The sequence below is a fragment of the Lissotriton helveticus genome, chromosome 8, assembly GCF_964261635.1.
Source record: "Lissotriton helveticus chromosome 8, aLisHel1.1, whole genome shotgun sequence".
NCBI lineage: Eukaryota > Metazoa > Chordata > Amphibia > Caudata > Salamandridae > Lissotriton > Lissotriton helveticus.
In genome coordinates this window covers 1,667,150,320-1,667,164,929 of record NC_136069.1, presented here as the reverse complement: position 1 = coordinate 1,667,164,929, position 14,610 = coordinate 1,667,150,320, and the positions used below count along the sequence as shown (strand labels likewise).

The window sequence follows — 14,610 nt, the reverse complement described above, 5'->3', positions numbered from 1 at the left end:
ATGTCACACCTGCTAATGCTGCATTCTCTTTAACTATACAATACAATATCCTTGCATTTTTAATAATCACATTATCCTCAAACCCAACACTTACTCAAGATGGGAGCAGTACCCTTTGATCCGAATCCCATGTCTGACAGAGCACTCATGATCCAATTCAGAGCAAGAGCAGACTGAAATAAACACATTTTTAATTAAGAATTGTGGTCCAATACTTTGATTATACAGAACATAAAGAATCAACATTTATTAGCTAAAGTATATAAAAATGTGTTAAATTCTGACAACTAGAGTTCCAATAATACAAAAGTCATCAGAATAAAAAACAGTTTAAAATGATTAATGGAATAAAACAATCAATGAAAAAGATAACAGAAATTGGCGAGATGCTACTGTATTGAGAATGATAAATACTGGAACAAGATAGACATCTGGGGTCAGTGCACTAAAAATATTGCCTTAGTCGGTTACATAGTAGACAATTTAGTCAGTGAACTGAGCTGCTATGCATTTGTTCTTAGTTTTAGAAATGAAGTGGTCAATACCTGGCAATCTGTGCTTCCGATAGACTATGATGCACTCAAGCCAACCCCAAGTTGAGGCTCCTTAAGGAAAAAACAATTTTCATTCAGCCTGAGCCTTATACATGTATATCTGATGGGCTGAGCCATGCAGCACCTCATGCTCATGTTGCCTCAAAGGCAAATACTGATCTTTGACAGATCCTGATGAACAAGTTACTTATTGTCGATAACGCCTTTTCTGCTACAGACTCTAACTAACCCCAGATTGCTCACCTTGTGAATTTCCCCAGGTGCCAGACTGGATCCAAAAACTTTTGTAGCAATTTGATTGCCTGTTGGTATCTGATGTCGTCCGACTCTGTATTGGATCCGTTTCGCTCTCAATACTGTCAGGGCCACTATATGTGCGGCACCTCCGCAAGGTCAGACAGAAACAGCAGTTTCGCTGGGATCTTTGTCCATGCCGTTGGATGTGCAGTCCTGAAAATCGGAATATGCAGTTTGCAGATTGTACATGTGGGAATTTACTAATGTACCGTATACGTCTGTTCCACAGAATTTGGAGGAGTGTGGGTTGGTGAAGTTAGATGGAGTCTTGACCAGAATAGGCATTACAGAAGAAATAACTTTTTATTCTGATAGAGACATCTAACCACAGATTCCTCACCTTGTGAATAGATAGCAAAGCAGTACACCTCGCAAGGTGGTGAGTCTGTGGAATAGCTCAGATTAGAAAATCCTGCAAGACGGGCGGGCAAAGTGCCAGTCCCACAAGTATGTGGTTATCCAGGAAGTAATTATTTGTGAAAGTGTGGAGGGACACCCAGATAGCAGCGTGACACATGTCCACGAGTGGCACACTGCATACCAAAGCAGAGGTAGCAGCATTTGCTCTGGTGGAATTGCAATTGTAGATGGTAATTATATAGTGCTTACTACCCCTGATGGTTTTTTTGTAAAATGCATTTTTTTCTCTTTTTGCATTAATAGTTTTAGGTTTGTGCGCTTGATTTCTTGTGTTTAGGCAAGTTTTGAGTAGGAATAGGATCATGGGAAAGAATGTGAAAGGGGAAGTAGTAAGTTGTTTTCGTAAGTAGTGGTTGTGTGTGCCTGTTAGTTGGGTGGTATGACTAAAAAAGGAGGTGAAAGTTTGAGAAGGATGTTTGGAGGTTCACATCAATCAGAAAGGTTTGGGACAGGTCAGAGAGAGGATGGATTGGCCAAAGGTGGAAAGGAGGATTTTTAATAGCGAACAAAATCAATAATCTTATATATGCAAATGACACTTGGGAGAGTATTATTGGCTGGAGACCATGAAGATCAGAAATAATCACTGCAGATTTCTGTTTACACTTCCCTAGTATATTTTCCTGTGTTGTACTCAGCATGTTCCTAATGCTTGTGTACATGATTTCTGTCCAGAGCTAGCAGATGTTTTATGAAGAGCACAACCATGAAATATCGGGAGTCCGCGCAGCGCTTTGGAGGTTCCGCACACTCCTGCTCAGAGTGAACCTGAGGCCTAGCAGTGAAGGGGCTGCTGGTCCTCTGCTGAGGGGTCTCTCATGCCGCTGGGGAAGGGTGATTCTTCAGGGATGGACAAGGTCAAGGGCACGGTCTGTGTCAGGGACAGATCCACCGGCGGTAAACTGACTAGAATCCACCTCGGGTCCGAGGGATCCGTAAGGCACACCACAGGGACTAGGTAGAGTACCAAAGATGTTGTCAAGTGCTTCCTTTAGTTAATGCTACTGTTGTGGAATCCCCAATGGCCCGGGAAGACTGGGACGCCTAAAGATTAAGGGAAGGACCAATGCCACAGTGGGGGAATAGCTCTGAGTGCCTGGGCCTTGCTCTAGAAGTGCCTGGGCCGTCAAGCAACTCTGAATGGGGGAGTGGTGGGACTATGGAGAGCCATGCATGGATTTATTATGTTTTTTAGATTTTTTGGACTTACATGAGTCTTGCAACCTCACTGACGATCAGTCAAAAGAGCAGCCTTAGGAGCGAGCGAGCATCTACCCCCTCGACTTTGACCTGAACCACTTCTTCACTCTCTTTCAAATCTTGACAATGGCGAGTTTAGCCTCGCAGTCAAGGATGGTCTTCTTGTTCATCTTGGAGCAGCAGGCACACAATGTCGAGTCACCTTTGGAGCAAGGGGCCAGAGACACATTCCATGGAGTCAGTTACTGGCATTTGCCGGTCACAATCACAGCACAGCCTAAACCCTGTAATTTTAGGGGATGACTTCATCTGCACACTGTAGATGTTAGAAAAAAAGTAGTAAAAAAGTTTGTCAGAGTATCAGAACTCAAGAAACCATGAATCCATATTGGAAGGTGTGGAAAGAAAGGAGCTGATGTCACCACACTGAGCTGGTGCACATAGAGTAGCCCTGACATCACATCAGGGGCGGGACGCGTCCATTGAGGAGCCACACAACGCCAACCATGGGGAGAGAGGTTGGCCTAACGGCTAAGGCGCTCGACCTCGGACCTGGGGATCTGGGTTCGAGTCTCGGTAACGACGCCAAAAACCCCCTGTGATTCTGGGCAAATCACTTAATCTCCCCGTGCCTAAAAATGAAAGTGTGTCCTCATGTAACGTAATTGGTGCTATGTAAAGCGCTCTGATAACTGATTCGGTTCGGTTCTAGTTCGCGCTATATAAAACTCTGCAAAAAAAAAAAAACATTGATTGACACACAATAGAACTGCTATGAAAGTTTCCAGATCCACTCTGGCTCCTGGGGGACTTCTCAAGGTGAGGAATCTGCAATTAGAAATCCTTCACCATGTTTTGGCACATACACATTTCATGTGAAAGTTGTGTTGTCTTGGGTGATCTTTTGCTACCTTGGACTATCACATATGCACCATGTGTGGCATACAGTCTAAACCAGGAATATCAGGATTACGCTGAAGATGTTCACCAGGTGTTAGAAGTCAGATTGTCTGACTTGAAATGCAGGATTTGTGTAACACAGTGTGAGAGTGTCACTACTATCTAGAAGTAACATGCAGTATCTTGCAGCATGACAAGGCAGTCAGAAACCATAGGCTCCACCCAAGGTGCTCCATCAAATAATCCACCTTACCTCAAGCTCATCTAAAGAAGGGGTATCCTCCCTCAGCATCTCATCACTTGGATCCACCCAGGGTTGTCCAGCTATGGGTCAGCAGGCCGACAAGAGTGGACCAAAAATGCATCAGAGTAAGAGGCAGATAAGCAATCCCTCTGTAGAGATCAGGTCTGTGAGGCTCTGCCGCACCTCAATTTTCTAATGGAAGTTTTTCAATGGATAATATAGTGAATAATAAAGCCACTGTACCACACTCTTGGATTCATGTACTCAAACCTAACCACCGTTTATATTTACAGAGGGGCATATGGGGCCAATGATGGTCCAAAGTCTGCAGAATAAACACAATGTAATATTGCACATTCTTTTGGAGTGTGTTAGTTAGTACAATAGAAGACAGATTCACACGGTAACAAGATATTCACTCATGAACGTATGCTTTTCCTCTAATAAATGGACGGTATATTTGATTGTGATGTTTCATGTAAACTAACCTGCACTGCAGGCCACTCATGAATCCTGATTAGGTCATCTGGCAGTATACTTTCCATTACATGCATGTGGCATAATATGGGCCATCATTTTTCAGATGCATGTTTTCCTACTTTTCCCTTGCACAATCTTCATCTTAACTTGGCAGATCTACAGACGATTGAATCTACAACAATCTCCTTGGACATGGGGAACATTTTACAAACTCAGGTGTATAGTTTACCAAACCCTTCTACAGTATACTCTTAACTTCCCCAAAAGAGTGTAGCTTCTGGGGTACTGGCAGCTTACGTCAGTTGCAGCATAGTTTAGCACATTTCGGTGTACTTTACTTTTGGTTTCTCTAGATGTGCGCCTTCTGATTGGTGTGTCAACATATCTTTTCAACATTCACAATACGGTAGGTGTAGAAATTCCCTTCTGACAGCATAAGATATATTTGACCCAAATTTGATCCAGTTTTAATGGTATTCCTATATTGTCTTCCCATCTCAATAATGCATAAAGTGTTTTTATTTCTCGAAGGAATTTAGTGATAATAGAGGGTGTGGGCACTCTGCTAGGTTCATTCACAGTCCAGTCCAGCATGTTTTACATTTATAATAAGTTAATTGAAAATAATGTCCTCTTTAAATATTTCAAAAGCATAAACAGATAATTGAGAAATGGCTACAAATATCTTCATCCATTATAATAAACAACCAAAAACACACCACCAAGTATAGCAATTGTAAATGCAGACAATTCTAACTGATGATTGATCAATGTTATAACACGTTTACTCATAAAAAACATTTTAAGGGTCAATATGCATCCTATAATTTAGCACCTGGTTCTCCAGAGATGTTAGACGCTGCTCCATTGCCCTCAGAAGAGTTTCCTGGTCAGCATTATTCTCCCCAGTGTTGGTGCTATATGGTTAGGATATTAAATACATTGTGTCAGTCTAGAAAGGGCAATCACAATACATTCTTAAACACATGATAAAAGATGAGTACTGAACACATACACACCTTTAAGAACTCCAAAGCTCTTGCTTTACTACCTCATCTCTGTTTACCAACGTGAGAGCCAGCTTGTAGAAAGAGTGAACCCTGAGCATTTCAGGGACTACCAGGACTTAGCCAGGAAGAGATGACAGAGCAGAGGAGGAGACAAAAGCTCAGTTCAAGCAGGATATCCAAAGTCCAACCTGACCAGTAATTGTTTACAGAATGTATAGAACGCTTCTCCTGCTGCAAACGGAAAGCAATAGAAGGCGCCAATGCTATAGTAGTCTGTGGAATCAAGAAGTTACATTCATCAGGAGTGTCAAAGAGCTCCTCGAGTCAGGTGGCTCATATCATCTTGAGACAATTGCACGCCTAAGTTGAAAAGAACTTAGATAACAAACTAAAACGCAGCCTCAACGCAACACAACTTCAGGCTGCATGGCGCTCAAATTGCCAGCTCTCTAGGACAGCCACTGCAGGAAGAGAAACAAGTAGTGAGGACTCCTATGAGACAGATCAAATGTACTGCCCATCAATGCCATACTGTTGTTTATCCATGGAAGCAATGTAGGCAAAGTGAACGAAAGGAGCTCTGGAGGCTTAGACAGGTGTTTTTATTAAGTTGAAGGAATAGGGAAACATCAACCATTAAGAAAGAATACAATTCCACTAATACTTTGTAAAACGTCTCTTTCGAACTAGCTTCAAAGTCAAGACAGTCATATTTGTTAAAGAAGTAGAAGGAATTAATCTAGCACAGTTTTATATTTCCACCAAATAAATCTGGTTGATAATAAGATGTAGAGAAAACAATGAACCCCATGGCCCAACTGTGGACACATGAGCAGTAGTTTATAATAATAAAATGATTCACCAAAGTCACAAAATGTTAACTCAATAATTTGAAGGTGATGGACCAGAATTTTTCTGGTACTGAACATTGGCAATATTGTTCTACAAATAAAAGTCAGGTCTGAGGAATCTCATTTTCTATGCAGGCGCTATATTGGTTTAGGGGGAATTATGACCGCCCTTAGATACAATGCTAGGAGTAGTACTAGATCAACTGAAAGCAGCGAGATGGCAAAACAATTGGGCCTCTCACTAACAATAGATATCATAAACAACATAAGAAACAGCCCAACAAGTTGAAAGTTCAGAGGGGAAACATCTGTCACACATGCAGTGAATCATTCATCATACTTCTAATTCCTTCCATGGCTGCAGGACCATCACCCAATGAAGGAACTGCTTTCATGAGTGTAGGTTCTGGAAATGTACCTTGAAACAAGGGTCCAGATCAAGTACCTATATTTAAAATAGAAAGGTTGCATCCACTCTTGCTGCACCTCCTTCACAGGACTGGGTGTGGAGGATGAAGGGCATGATAAGCCTACCCGGTGATTCTGAAGTCTGACCACGGAAGTAACTAGACGGTACCTCACCAGGCTGCAAAAGGGAGACAGACAAAAAAGTCTCCAAGTGGAGTGATTTTACCATTCGGTTGTGGTACACCCTGCAAAACAGAAAGGTAGAAAGGGCGCAAGGAGCCTAGGGACAAATAGGAGTTTATTCACCCGGAGTCAAGCGTTCCCAGGTAGAACAAACTCTGACATAGAAGCAGAGGAGGAAGTCCTCCATGTGAACATCTTACCCTGGATGAGTCGATGTTGATGAATCTGAAGAAGGAACTAACTGCTGCAGCAGGTAGCATAAATTTCAGAATGTCAGCAGTGGAAAAAATTGGATGTATTATTAAAAAGCACTGAATTGAGGATGCTGGGTGTGAACAGCAACTGAAACTCATCAATATTCGCCCATCCTTGGTTGCAAATTTTTAACTGTGGCAACACTCTCCCATCTACTAGTGGGATACTCCTTTCCTCTACCCTGCTTATGAGTAAAAGAGTTTTACGTTTGGGGTTATTTATAATGCATTAGTATTTATGCGGACAATAAAATGAATTGTCTAAAGAAACAACATGAATCAAGCTGTGTAGGAAAATAGGATCTGCGTTCATGGTAACTCCAACTCTTTGCTGGTGTCAGTATGCTTTATTGACTAGTCTGACTGGGATCCTGCTAATTCGGACCCCAATCACTGTGCTCTTGCCATAAATTTGACAGGGTAAGTACTTTTTTACTTCCACAATTGGCTACTGGTGCACCCTTGTATGTCACTAGTATATGCTACTAAGGCACCCAGGGTATAGGTACACCAAGGGCCTCTCATGAGCTGCAGCATGTATTATTCCACCCATGACAGATCACTCAAACTGTAACTACAGGCCAGCCATTGTAGCCTGGGTAAGCTGATGCTAGCACCACTTACGACAGATATATGTTTCCTTACATCTGAGGTCACTACACTTAAAACCTATAAGTCACCCCTAAGGCAGGTCTTTCAATTCTGAGGCTGATTGCTGGGTTATAAGTGTGAGGGTGCCCATGCATGAGCAGGACACCACTACAAACCCCAGAGTCGATTCTCCAGGCTTTGTGAGTGTGGTCAGCCATTTTTATACTTATGGTGGCCATGCGTCATAATGCAATGGTTAAACATATAGTGGCTGTGCAGAACCTGGGCATGTTTGGTATTAAACATGTGGGACTCAAACCCCCAACACTGTTACTGGTGTTGGAGGTATGATTCCATGCACTGGGGGGTTCCTCCGGGAAGCTCCCAGTACTCCCAATAACAGCCTTCCAGGGTCTGCCAGCAAGCTAGTGCTCCTGCTGACCCAGACACGATTCTCCCCTCCTGCTGATGAGCTGAGCTCGAACAGGGGAAGGTAGAACAATATGTTTCCTGTCACAGAAGGTGTGACTACCTCCCAGACAGGACTTAGTGTATTGGGCTGGGGTGGGGGCGCTTCCCAGCGCCACCAGACTGCTTTGAAGGGCACATATGGTGCTCTCCTTGCATACTCCAGTTGGAAACAATTCTGGGAGCACTTGGCTCCCTCTCTGGCAGTAAACATGGACAAAGGACATGGGAGTATCCTCCCCTCAGTCCACCCCTCCTCTGGGAGGGCCTCCTGAGTCATTCTTTCTTTTTTTCAGTTTACACATCAAAGTTTATTTATCAGAAATCTAATATAATACAAGGTAGGAAAAACAGCAAAAATACTGAAGTAAAATGCATCGAAATAATAATAAAAGTCAAGAAAATATTTCATGAAAAAAGAGGGGAAAGGGGGAAAAAGGGGAGGAAAAGGGAAGAGCGGAACAAGGGAAAGAAAAACTAGTACAACCATAACACTATTATAATATTTAAGAAATAATGGTACATATGATCAATTTCTGCACGTAGAAAAGGCAATGTTATTAATCAAGTAATAATAAGAAAAAAAAGCATAACAAAGGGAAAATCATCAAGACCATTGTTTAAATTAAGCAAAAGACAACAAATGTATCATGGAGGTTTCCGAACTTCATCAGAGGTTTGGATGATTGGAGTACTATGTGAGGCAATAGACGTTAAATAAGAGGATATAGGGAGCCACAAAAGGTCTCTTTTGATTGATACAGAGACAGGGGTAACAAAATTGGTGTTCAAGTCTGTGATGAAAGCAGACTGCATTCCACCAGGCTCTAAAGGTGAATGTATCTGCTTGTTTCCAATTAGAAGTTATTAAATGAAAAGTTATTGCTAATAATAGATCTACCAGCTTAAAGTGAGAAGGCGACTGAGGCCAATGTCGTGATAGAAAGCCTAGAAAAAAATATAGAAGGGGAGAAGGGGATTTTTGTTTTAAAATTTTTGTTGATTCGAGACCAAACTAATTGCCAAAAACATTTTACAGGAGTGCAGTTAAAAAGCATGTGAAGTAAGTCAGCACTGGTGCAAGGCCAAGACCAAACAGGTAGGAGTAGCATCTGTATTGAAGGAGGTTAATTTTGTGGGAGTGAATAAAATGCATTGATAAACAAAATAGAGGGTTTGAGAGGTATTAGCAGCTCTGGACGTTTTATGGATTTTGAGCCACAGCTTATCCCAAAGAGGGACTGTCCAACATTCCAAAAGATCTTTTTACCAAGCCAACTCAACCTTTGATTTGATCCTGTCAGAGGAAAGAGACAGACATTTATAGAGAGATGAGGCAGACGAAGAACTAGATTGTAAGGGGTAAAGTAAGGAGCATCTGGAGGACTGGGTAGGAGTCAACGGTAAGGAAAGATGATATTGGCAGAGTACAGGATAGGAACGATCATATTGAACTTTACAAGAAGATGATAAGGAAAATTGTGTTTGAAGATCTGAAAAGGACAAAGGAATATTATTCAGTATTAATTGTGAAATCCAAAGCAAACCCTTATTTCTCCAAGCTTTCCAATAAAAAGAATGATATTTAATACTTAATAGATTCTTATGCCAAATGGGCTGTTGATTCAATGAAGAAAATTAAGGATAAGAGGAGGGTAATAATGGAGCAAGAATTTTATGGGTGTGACAGATGACTGGAGTCCGAAGAGAAGAGATATTTTTGGTAAAGGCGAGAGATTCGTTAAAATTAAAGGGTGATAAAAAGTGACTTTCTATAGTCAACAAATGGGTGGATGTATATTCTGATCAGGAGAGAGCCAACGGAAAGATTGTTTTAATGAGAACGCTTGATGATATTGTTTGAAATCGGGAAACTTGAGACCGCCAGAAGATTTGTCCTTCTTTAAGGAGGACAAAGCTATTAGGGGTAGTTTATTCTTCCATAGAAATTTCAGTAACAGAGTATCAATTCTTTTTATATAAAATCCAGGAATACGTACAGGAATCGTAGAGATAATATATAGAATTATGGAAGAGAGCATCATCTTAATGGAATCAAGTTGACCCCACCAAGAGAGAAAAAGCGGATGACAGCGATCAATAGAATCAGATAAAGTCTTAGTTAGTTAGATTTAGGGGGACTAAATCAGCAATTCAAAAACTCTGCCTACCTGCTGCATCGTGTCCCGGCTGGGGAAATCCTCATTGTGACCTGTTTCTTGTTCTGGGCAGCCCACCGCCACATCCGGTCTCTCCCTGCTGCCGCAGCCTTTCCACTCAGAGCGCGGCCGCAGTGGGGGGGACCGAGGGGGCAAACTACACTTCCCAAGTGCCCTTGCAGCCCCGCTTCCGGGGAATACGCGCCAGGAGGCGCTTTAAATCCAACGTGATACTCGGCAAAGCGGGGGACTAAATCAGCAATTCAAAAACTCTGCCTACCTGCTGCATCGTGTCCCGGCTGGGTAAATCCTCATTGTGACCTGTTTCTTGTTCTGGGCAGCCCACCGCCGCATCCGGTCTCTCCCTGCCGCCGCCGCCTTTCCACTCAGAGCATGGCCGCAGTGGGGGGGACCAAGGGGGCAAACTACACTTCACGGGAGCGCGCGGGCAGCGCCGGGCTAAGCCGGGGCCAAGGGCGGGCCCGTTTAAGCCCGTTCAAGACCGATCAAGGACGGGATGGGACATACTACTAACATCTCCTGTAAGACCTTAAGGCGCAAGGTTAGTGTCAAGTTAGATCATCATTTGTGTGGTCCATTTGGACGGGAGGATAAGTAATCTTATAACAGTGGGTATGGCGACTTCACCAGAAGCAGCCCTTAATGGCAGAAAGTCTACAGGAGGTTCTCTATTGGGTACACTTGACAATTTTTTGATTAGGGTATCATCAGCCCTTGCCAAGGATATAGAACTTACGGAAAACAGACTATCCTTGGACACCCTGTTCGATAAACGTTCATCATTGGGGAATCTAGCAACAGCTAGATCACCGTTGCCTCGGCAGGATGATATCCAGAGAACACTCCATCCCTCGGGGGTGGTGGAGATTATCCCTTCTCCCCACCTAGATCTCACTGACGAGCATGTCTTCATCTATGTGTTTGCTCCCCCATCCTGGTGCTCGAAGAGTTCCCTCACCTAACATCAAAACTCGCTCAGCCTATAATTTAAAATCAGGCCCGGCACAGCTAGAGGGGGGATGTTAGGGAAAAGAAAACATCCCGGCCCACCGATCCAAGTTGAGGGAAGGAAAGCAAAGTGCCCAAAGAAGACTGCTTCAAAGGAGGTCGCAGTAGTAACGTCATCTGGTAGCCAAACTCAGTCTGTACCACCTATTATTGAAGGGCATGGAGGGTCACAGGTACCTGTAAGGAATGAGTCACATTTTGATCTGGGTCAACCATTTTGGAAAAAATTGGAGGGAACCATTAAAAAGCTATGCAACCCAATATATGATCGGTTGGAGTCTCTTGAAAATAGACTGGTGTGTTTGGAACTCTCGTTATCTACAGTCCAGAAGCAGGTTGGAACACGGCGTAGTGTTCCAAACTCTCAACGAAAACCACTAATAGCTCAAAATCCACCGGATTCTTCCACTTCTGGGGCAATCAGTGTGGGGGCCAGTGTGTCTGAGGCAGTCAACATGGTGCCTTCTTTGACACCACCGCCATCTACACTGCCAGACACTGGGAACAAAGTGGGGACGGAGCGAGGACCTCATGTTACAGAGAATAGACCAGTAGTAACTTTGTCAAATCCATCATTGGGGCCTGTAACAAGTACTGTGGGGTCTGTAACAAGTTCTGTGGCTACCTTACCGACTATTATCTCCCACCTGAATCAGCACCATATGTGGTAATACTAGTGGGAGTACCTCCAGTAGCCCAGGGCAAGCGAGAAACCTAGGGGGAGCTGAAAAATAAGTGTGTCTTTTGGCTCAACAAGTATCGTCCATTACCACCGAACATTCTTACAGAAATTCTGTTTGCAAGGTGAGTGAACTGGTTGGGAAGGAGCCCTAAGTCGACTGAAGGGGACTGTGTCATTATTAACTTCAAAGACTGGAGAAGTGTAAATTACATTTGTAGTTGGCCACGATCTGATCGGTCCCCCCAGATACAAACTTTCCCCCTATCATATTTCTATGGCCCTAGGGTACCCATTGGAAGGAATATTTTTACATTGGGAGAGCAAACTAATGCATGTCCTTTGCGTAATATAAGGCTGTTTAATAGGTTTGAGGCTCTGTCGGGGTTGGGTGATTGTGACTGACGCTATGAGCCCCAAAACCCTGCATTAAGTGTTGTGTCTTTAGGTATAGGTGAGGATGGGTGTGATAAGAGGGTAGTTGAAGTAACTGCCCATGGTTGCAGACACATAGAGAAAGGTGCCTGCTGCCCAGTCAAGACAGGTACTGGAAACATAGATGAGGCATCAGGAGTGGGATCAATGTCCATGCAGAGTGAGGAACACCAAGCACCCGAGAGTTCTCCAGAATTAGGAGAATTAGCTTGTGGTCATGCTGGGGTGGTATGTCAAACATCGTTCATTTAAGGGAATGTGGCGGGTGTGGGGACTAAACTTAACTCACCCGCCTGGATGGAATTTATCGATAAATTTGACATTTGTCTGCTCCAGGAGACTTGGGCGATTGATCCTGTGTTTAAAGAGGGTTATCTAAATTTTTATGTCCCCGCAATTAAAAACCACCCATGTCGCCCTATGGGGGGCTTAGTTATTTGGGTCAAGCAGAGTCTTAACTGTCATAGCCACTTACTTCCCGGGTCAAACTGCGATATTCTTACCGTAAGCCTTTGCTTCCCTTCGAATTTGAAAATAGACATTTTTAATGTCTATGCTAGGGGTCTCCCAGGAGGTAAGAAATCCGAGGTGGTAGTAGCCTTGGACAGAATGCTTCAGGCAACCCCTGGAAATGTTTTGCCAATAATAGCAGGTGATTTTAATACCACTTTCGAGCCATTGGGCCCTGACGATATGCACCTAACGGATGAAGAGGATAGTAGATGGGGAGTTCCCCAGCTAGATACTAATCCCATAAGAAAGTGGACTGAGGCTGCAATTCAATTGAAGGGCCTCTGTATGGGGCATCAGTTGAGGGCAGCTAATGGCTGTACACCATCGGATAGAATGGGCAAGGCAACGTTTGATAATGGTAACAGAGCAAGTCATATATATTATCTACTTGTTCCTCTCAAGTTGTGGTACACCCTTCTTGATATGGAGATAGTGGACCGCATCGAGAGTGACCATAATCCCATCTCCGCAGTGTTTAATTTGGGTCTAAAAAAGGTGGATGAAACATCTAGGGGACCCATTGAGTCGAACCTAGTTTTAACTAATGATGAGCGCCACCTAAAGTGGTGCCAGGTGGCAGAACATCAGGACATCATTACAGAAATTGAGGATGGCCTGGAAGGTGTCCTGGCGACTATGGAGGTCGAATCTAATCATGGGCTCCCGTACAGAGCTTTTATGGATGCCCATGATATCTACTTTACTAGTCTGAAAAGCTACTTCTGTAAGTCTCGTCAAGGCAAAAGCGTGCAAATTCGTAGAGCAGAGAGTTGGTATGACGGCTCCTGTCGTGAAGCCAGGGAGGAGCTATCCAAAGCATTAAAAACAAAGGACCCAAGTAAAGTAAAGGCGGCTAGAGCCAACTATAGGCACAAACAGTTTACTGCTAAAAAAGTATGGGAAGAGTGTAGTAGTATTCACAGTAGGAGATGTGGACAGAGCATTAGATCTGGTGACCGCGGGCCGTGCACCTGGAATGGATTGTGACCCCGCTGACCTGTTTTTACACAATAAGGGAAGATGGCGGTTATATATTATGCATTTGTCAAATGCCATCGCCCAGGGGATGGAAGTCCCACAATCATGGAAATGCGCGGAAATAGTTCCGGTATTTAAAAAAGGGGACAAGTCGTTAGCAGGCAATTACAGGCCCATCAGCCTGATCGACTCTGTCCAAAAAATTATGGGACGGCTGGTTTTGGGAAAAAAACAGACGTGGATGGATGATGATAACATCTTGAGTCACCTCCAGGCTGGGTTTCGACCCAAGACCAAAACCATAGACCAGGTCTTTCGATTTATTATTTTATTTTGGAGCTCTGTGGTTTTGGATAAGGAGGTTCTTTACGCCGTCTTTGTAGAGTTAAGGGCTGCTTTTGATTTGGTGCCCCGCAGCAAATTGTGGCAAGTGCTGAAGGAACTAGGGATGCCCCCTGAGTTGCTGTGTCTGGTCGTCCGGTTACATGAGGGTACGTTTGCTCGGGTACAGTGGGGGGGCCAGGTAGATGTTACGGAACCCTTCCCTGTTGAACGAGGGGTGAGGCAGGGTTGCGTCATGGCGCCTACTCTGTTCTCTCTTTTTGTGAATGGCGTAGCGAGTTTTCTCTCCTTGGTCCCGACTGATGTCCCTGTGATGTGTGGTGAGCGAGTCCCGATCCTCATGTTCGCGGACGACACCTTAATCATTTCAAAAACTCCCAGTGGCCTTCAGCGTGCTCACAAGCGCTTTGAGGACTTTTGCCTAGAAGGGGTTTGGAAATAAATATAGCCAAAACCAAGTATATGGTTCTTACTGACCGTAAATTTACTGGGTGTACCAAACCCTATAGAGGGAGGATATACATGAACAACTCCCCGCTTGAGCAGGTTGAAGCTTTTACCTACCTGGGGGTTACCCTTCAGAAAGATCTGGGATGGACTAGCCAACTAGAACTA

General features: G+C 43.7%; 1 protein-coding gene across 5 annotated transcripts in view; it reads right to left on the bottom strand.

Annotated features, from left to right (window-relative positions):
- The window catches only part of LOC144773613 (transient receptor potential cation channel subfamily M member 2-like), a 1,994,366-nt gene that overhangs the window by 500,829 nt on the left and 1,478,927 nt on the right, over positions 1 to 14,610 (bottom strand). For all 5 annotated transcript variants that reach the window (XR_013600026.1, XR_013600027.1, XM_078658754.1 and 2 more), the window contains 2 exons: positions 4,931 to 5,012; positions 95 to 173 (listed from right to left, as the gene is read on the bottom strand). Coding sequence is in view for 3 of the 5 variants with exons in the window: in XM_078658754.1 (XP_078514880.1) it covers positions 95 to 173; positions 4,931 to 5,012 (161 nt within the window). In the remaining 2 variants the exon portion in view is untranslated. The remainder of the gene's footprint in view (positions 1 to 94; positions 174 to 4,930; positions 5,013 to 14,610) is intronic.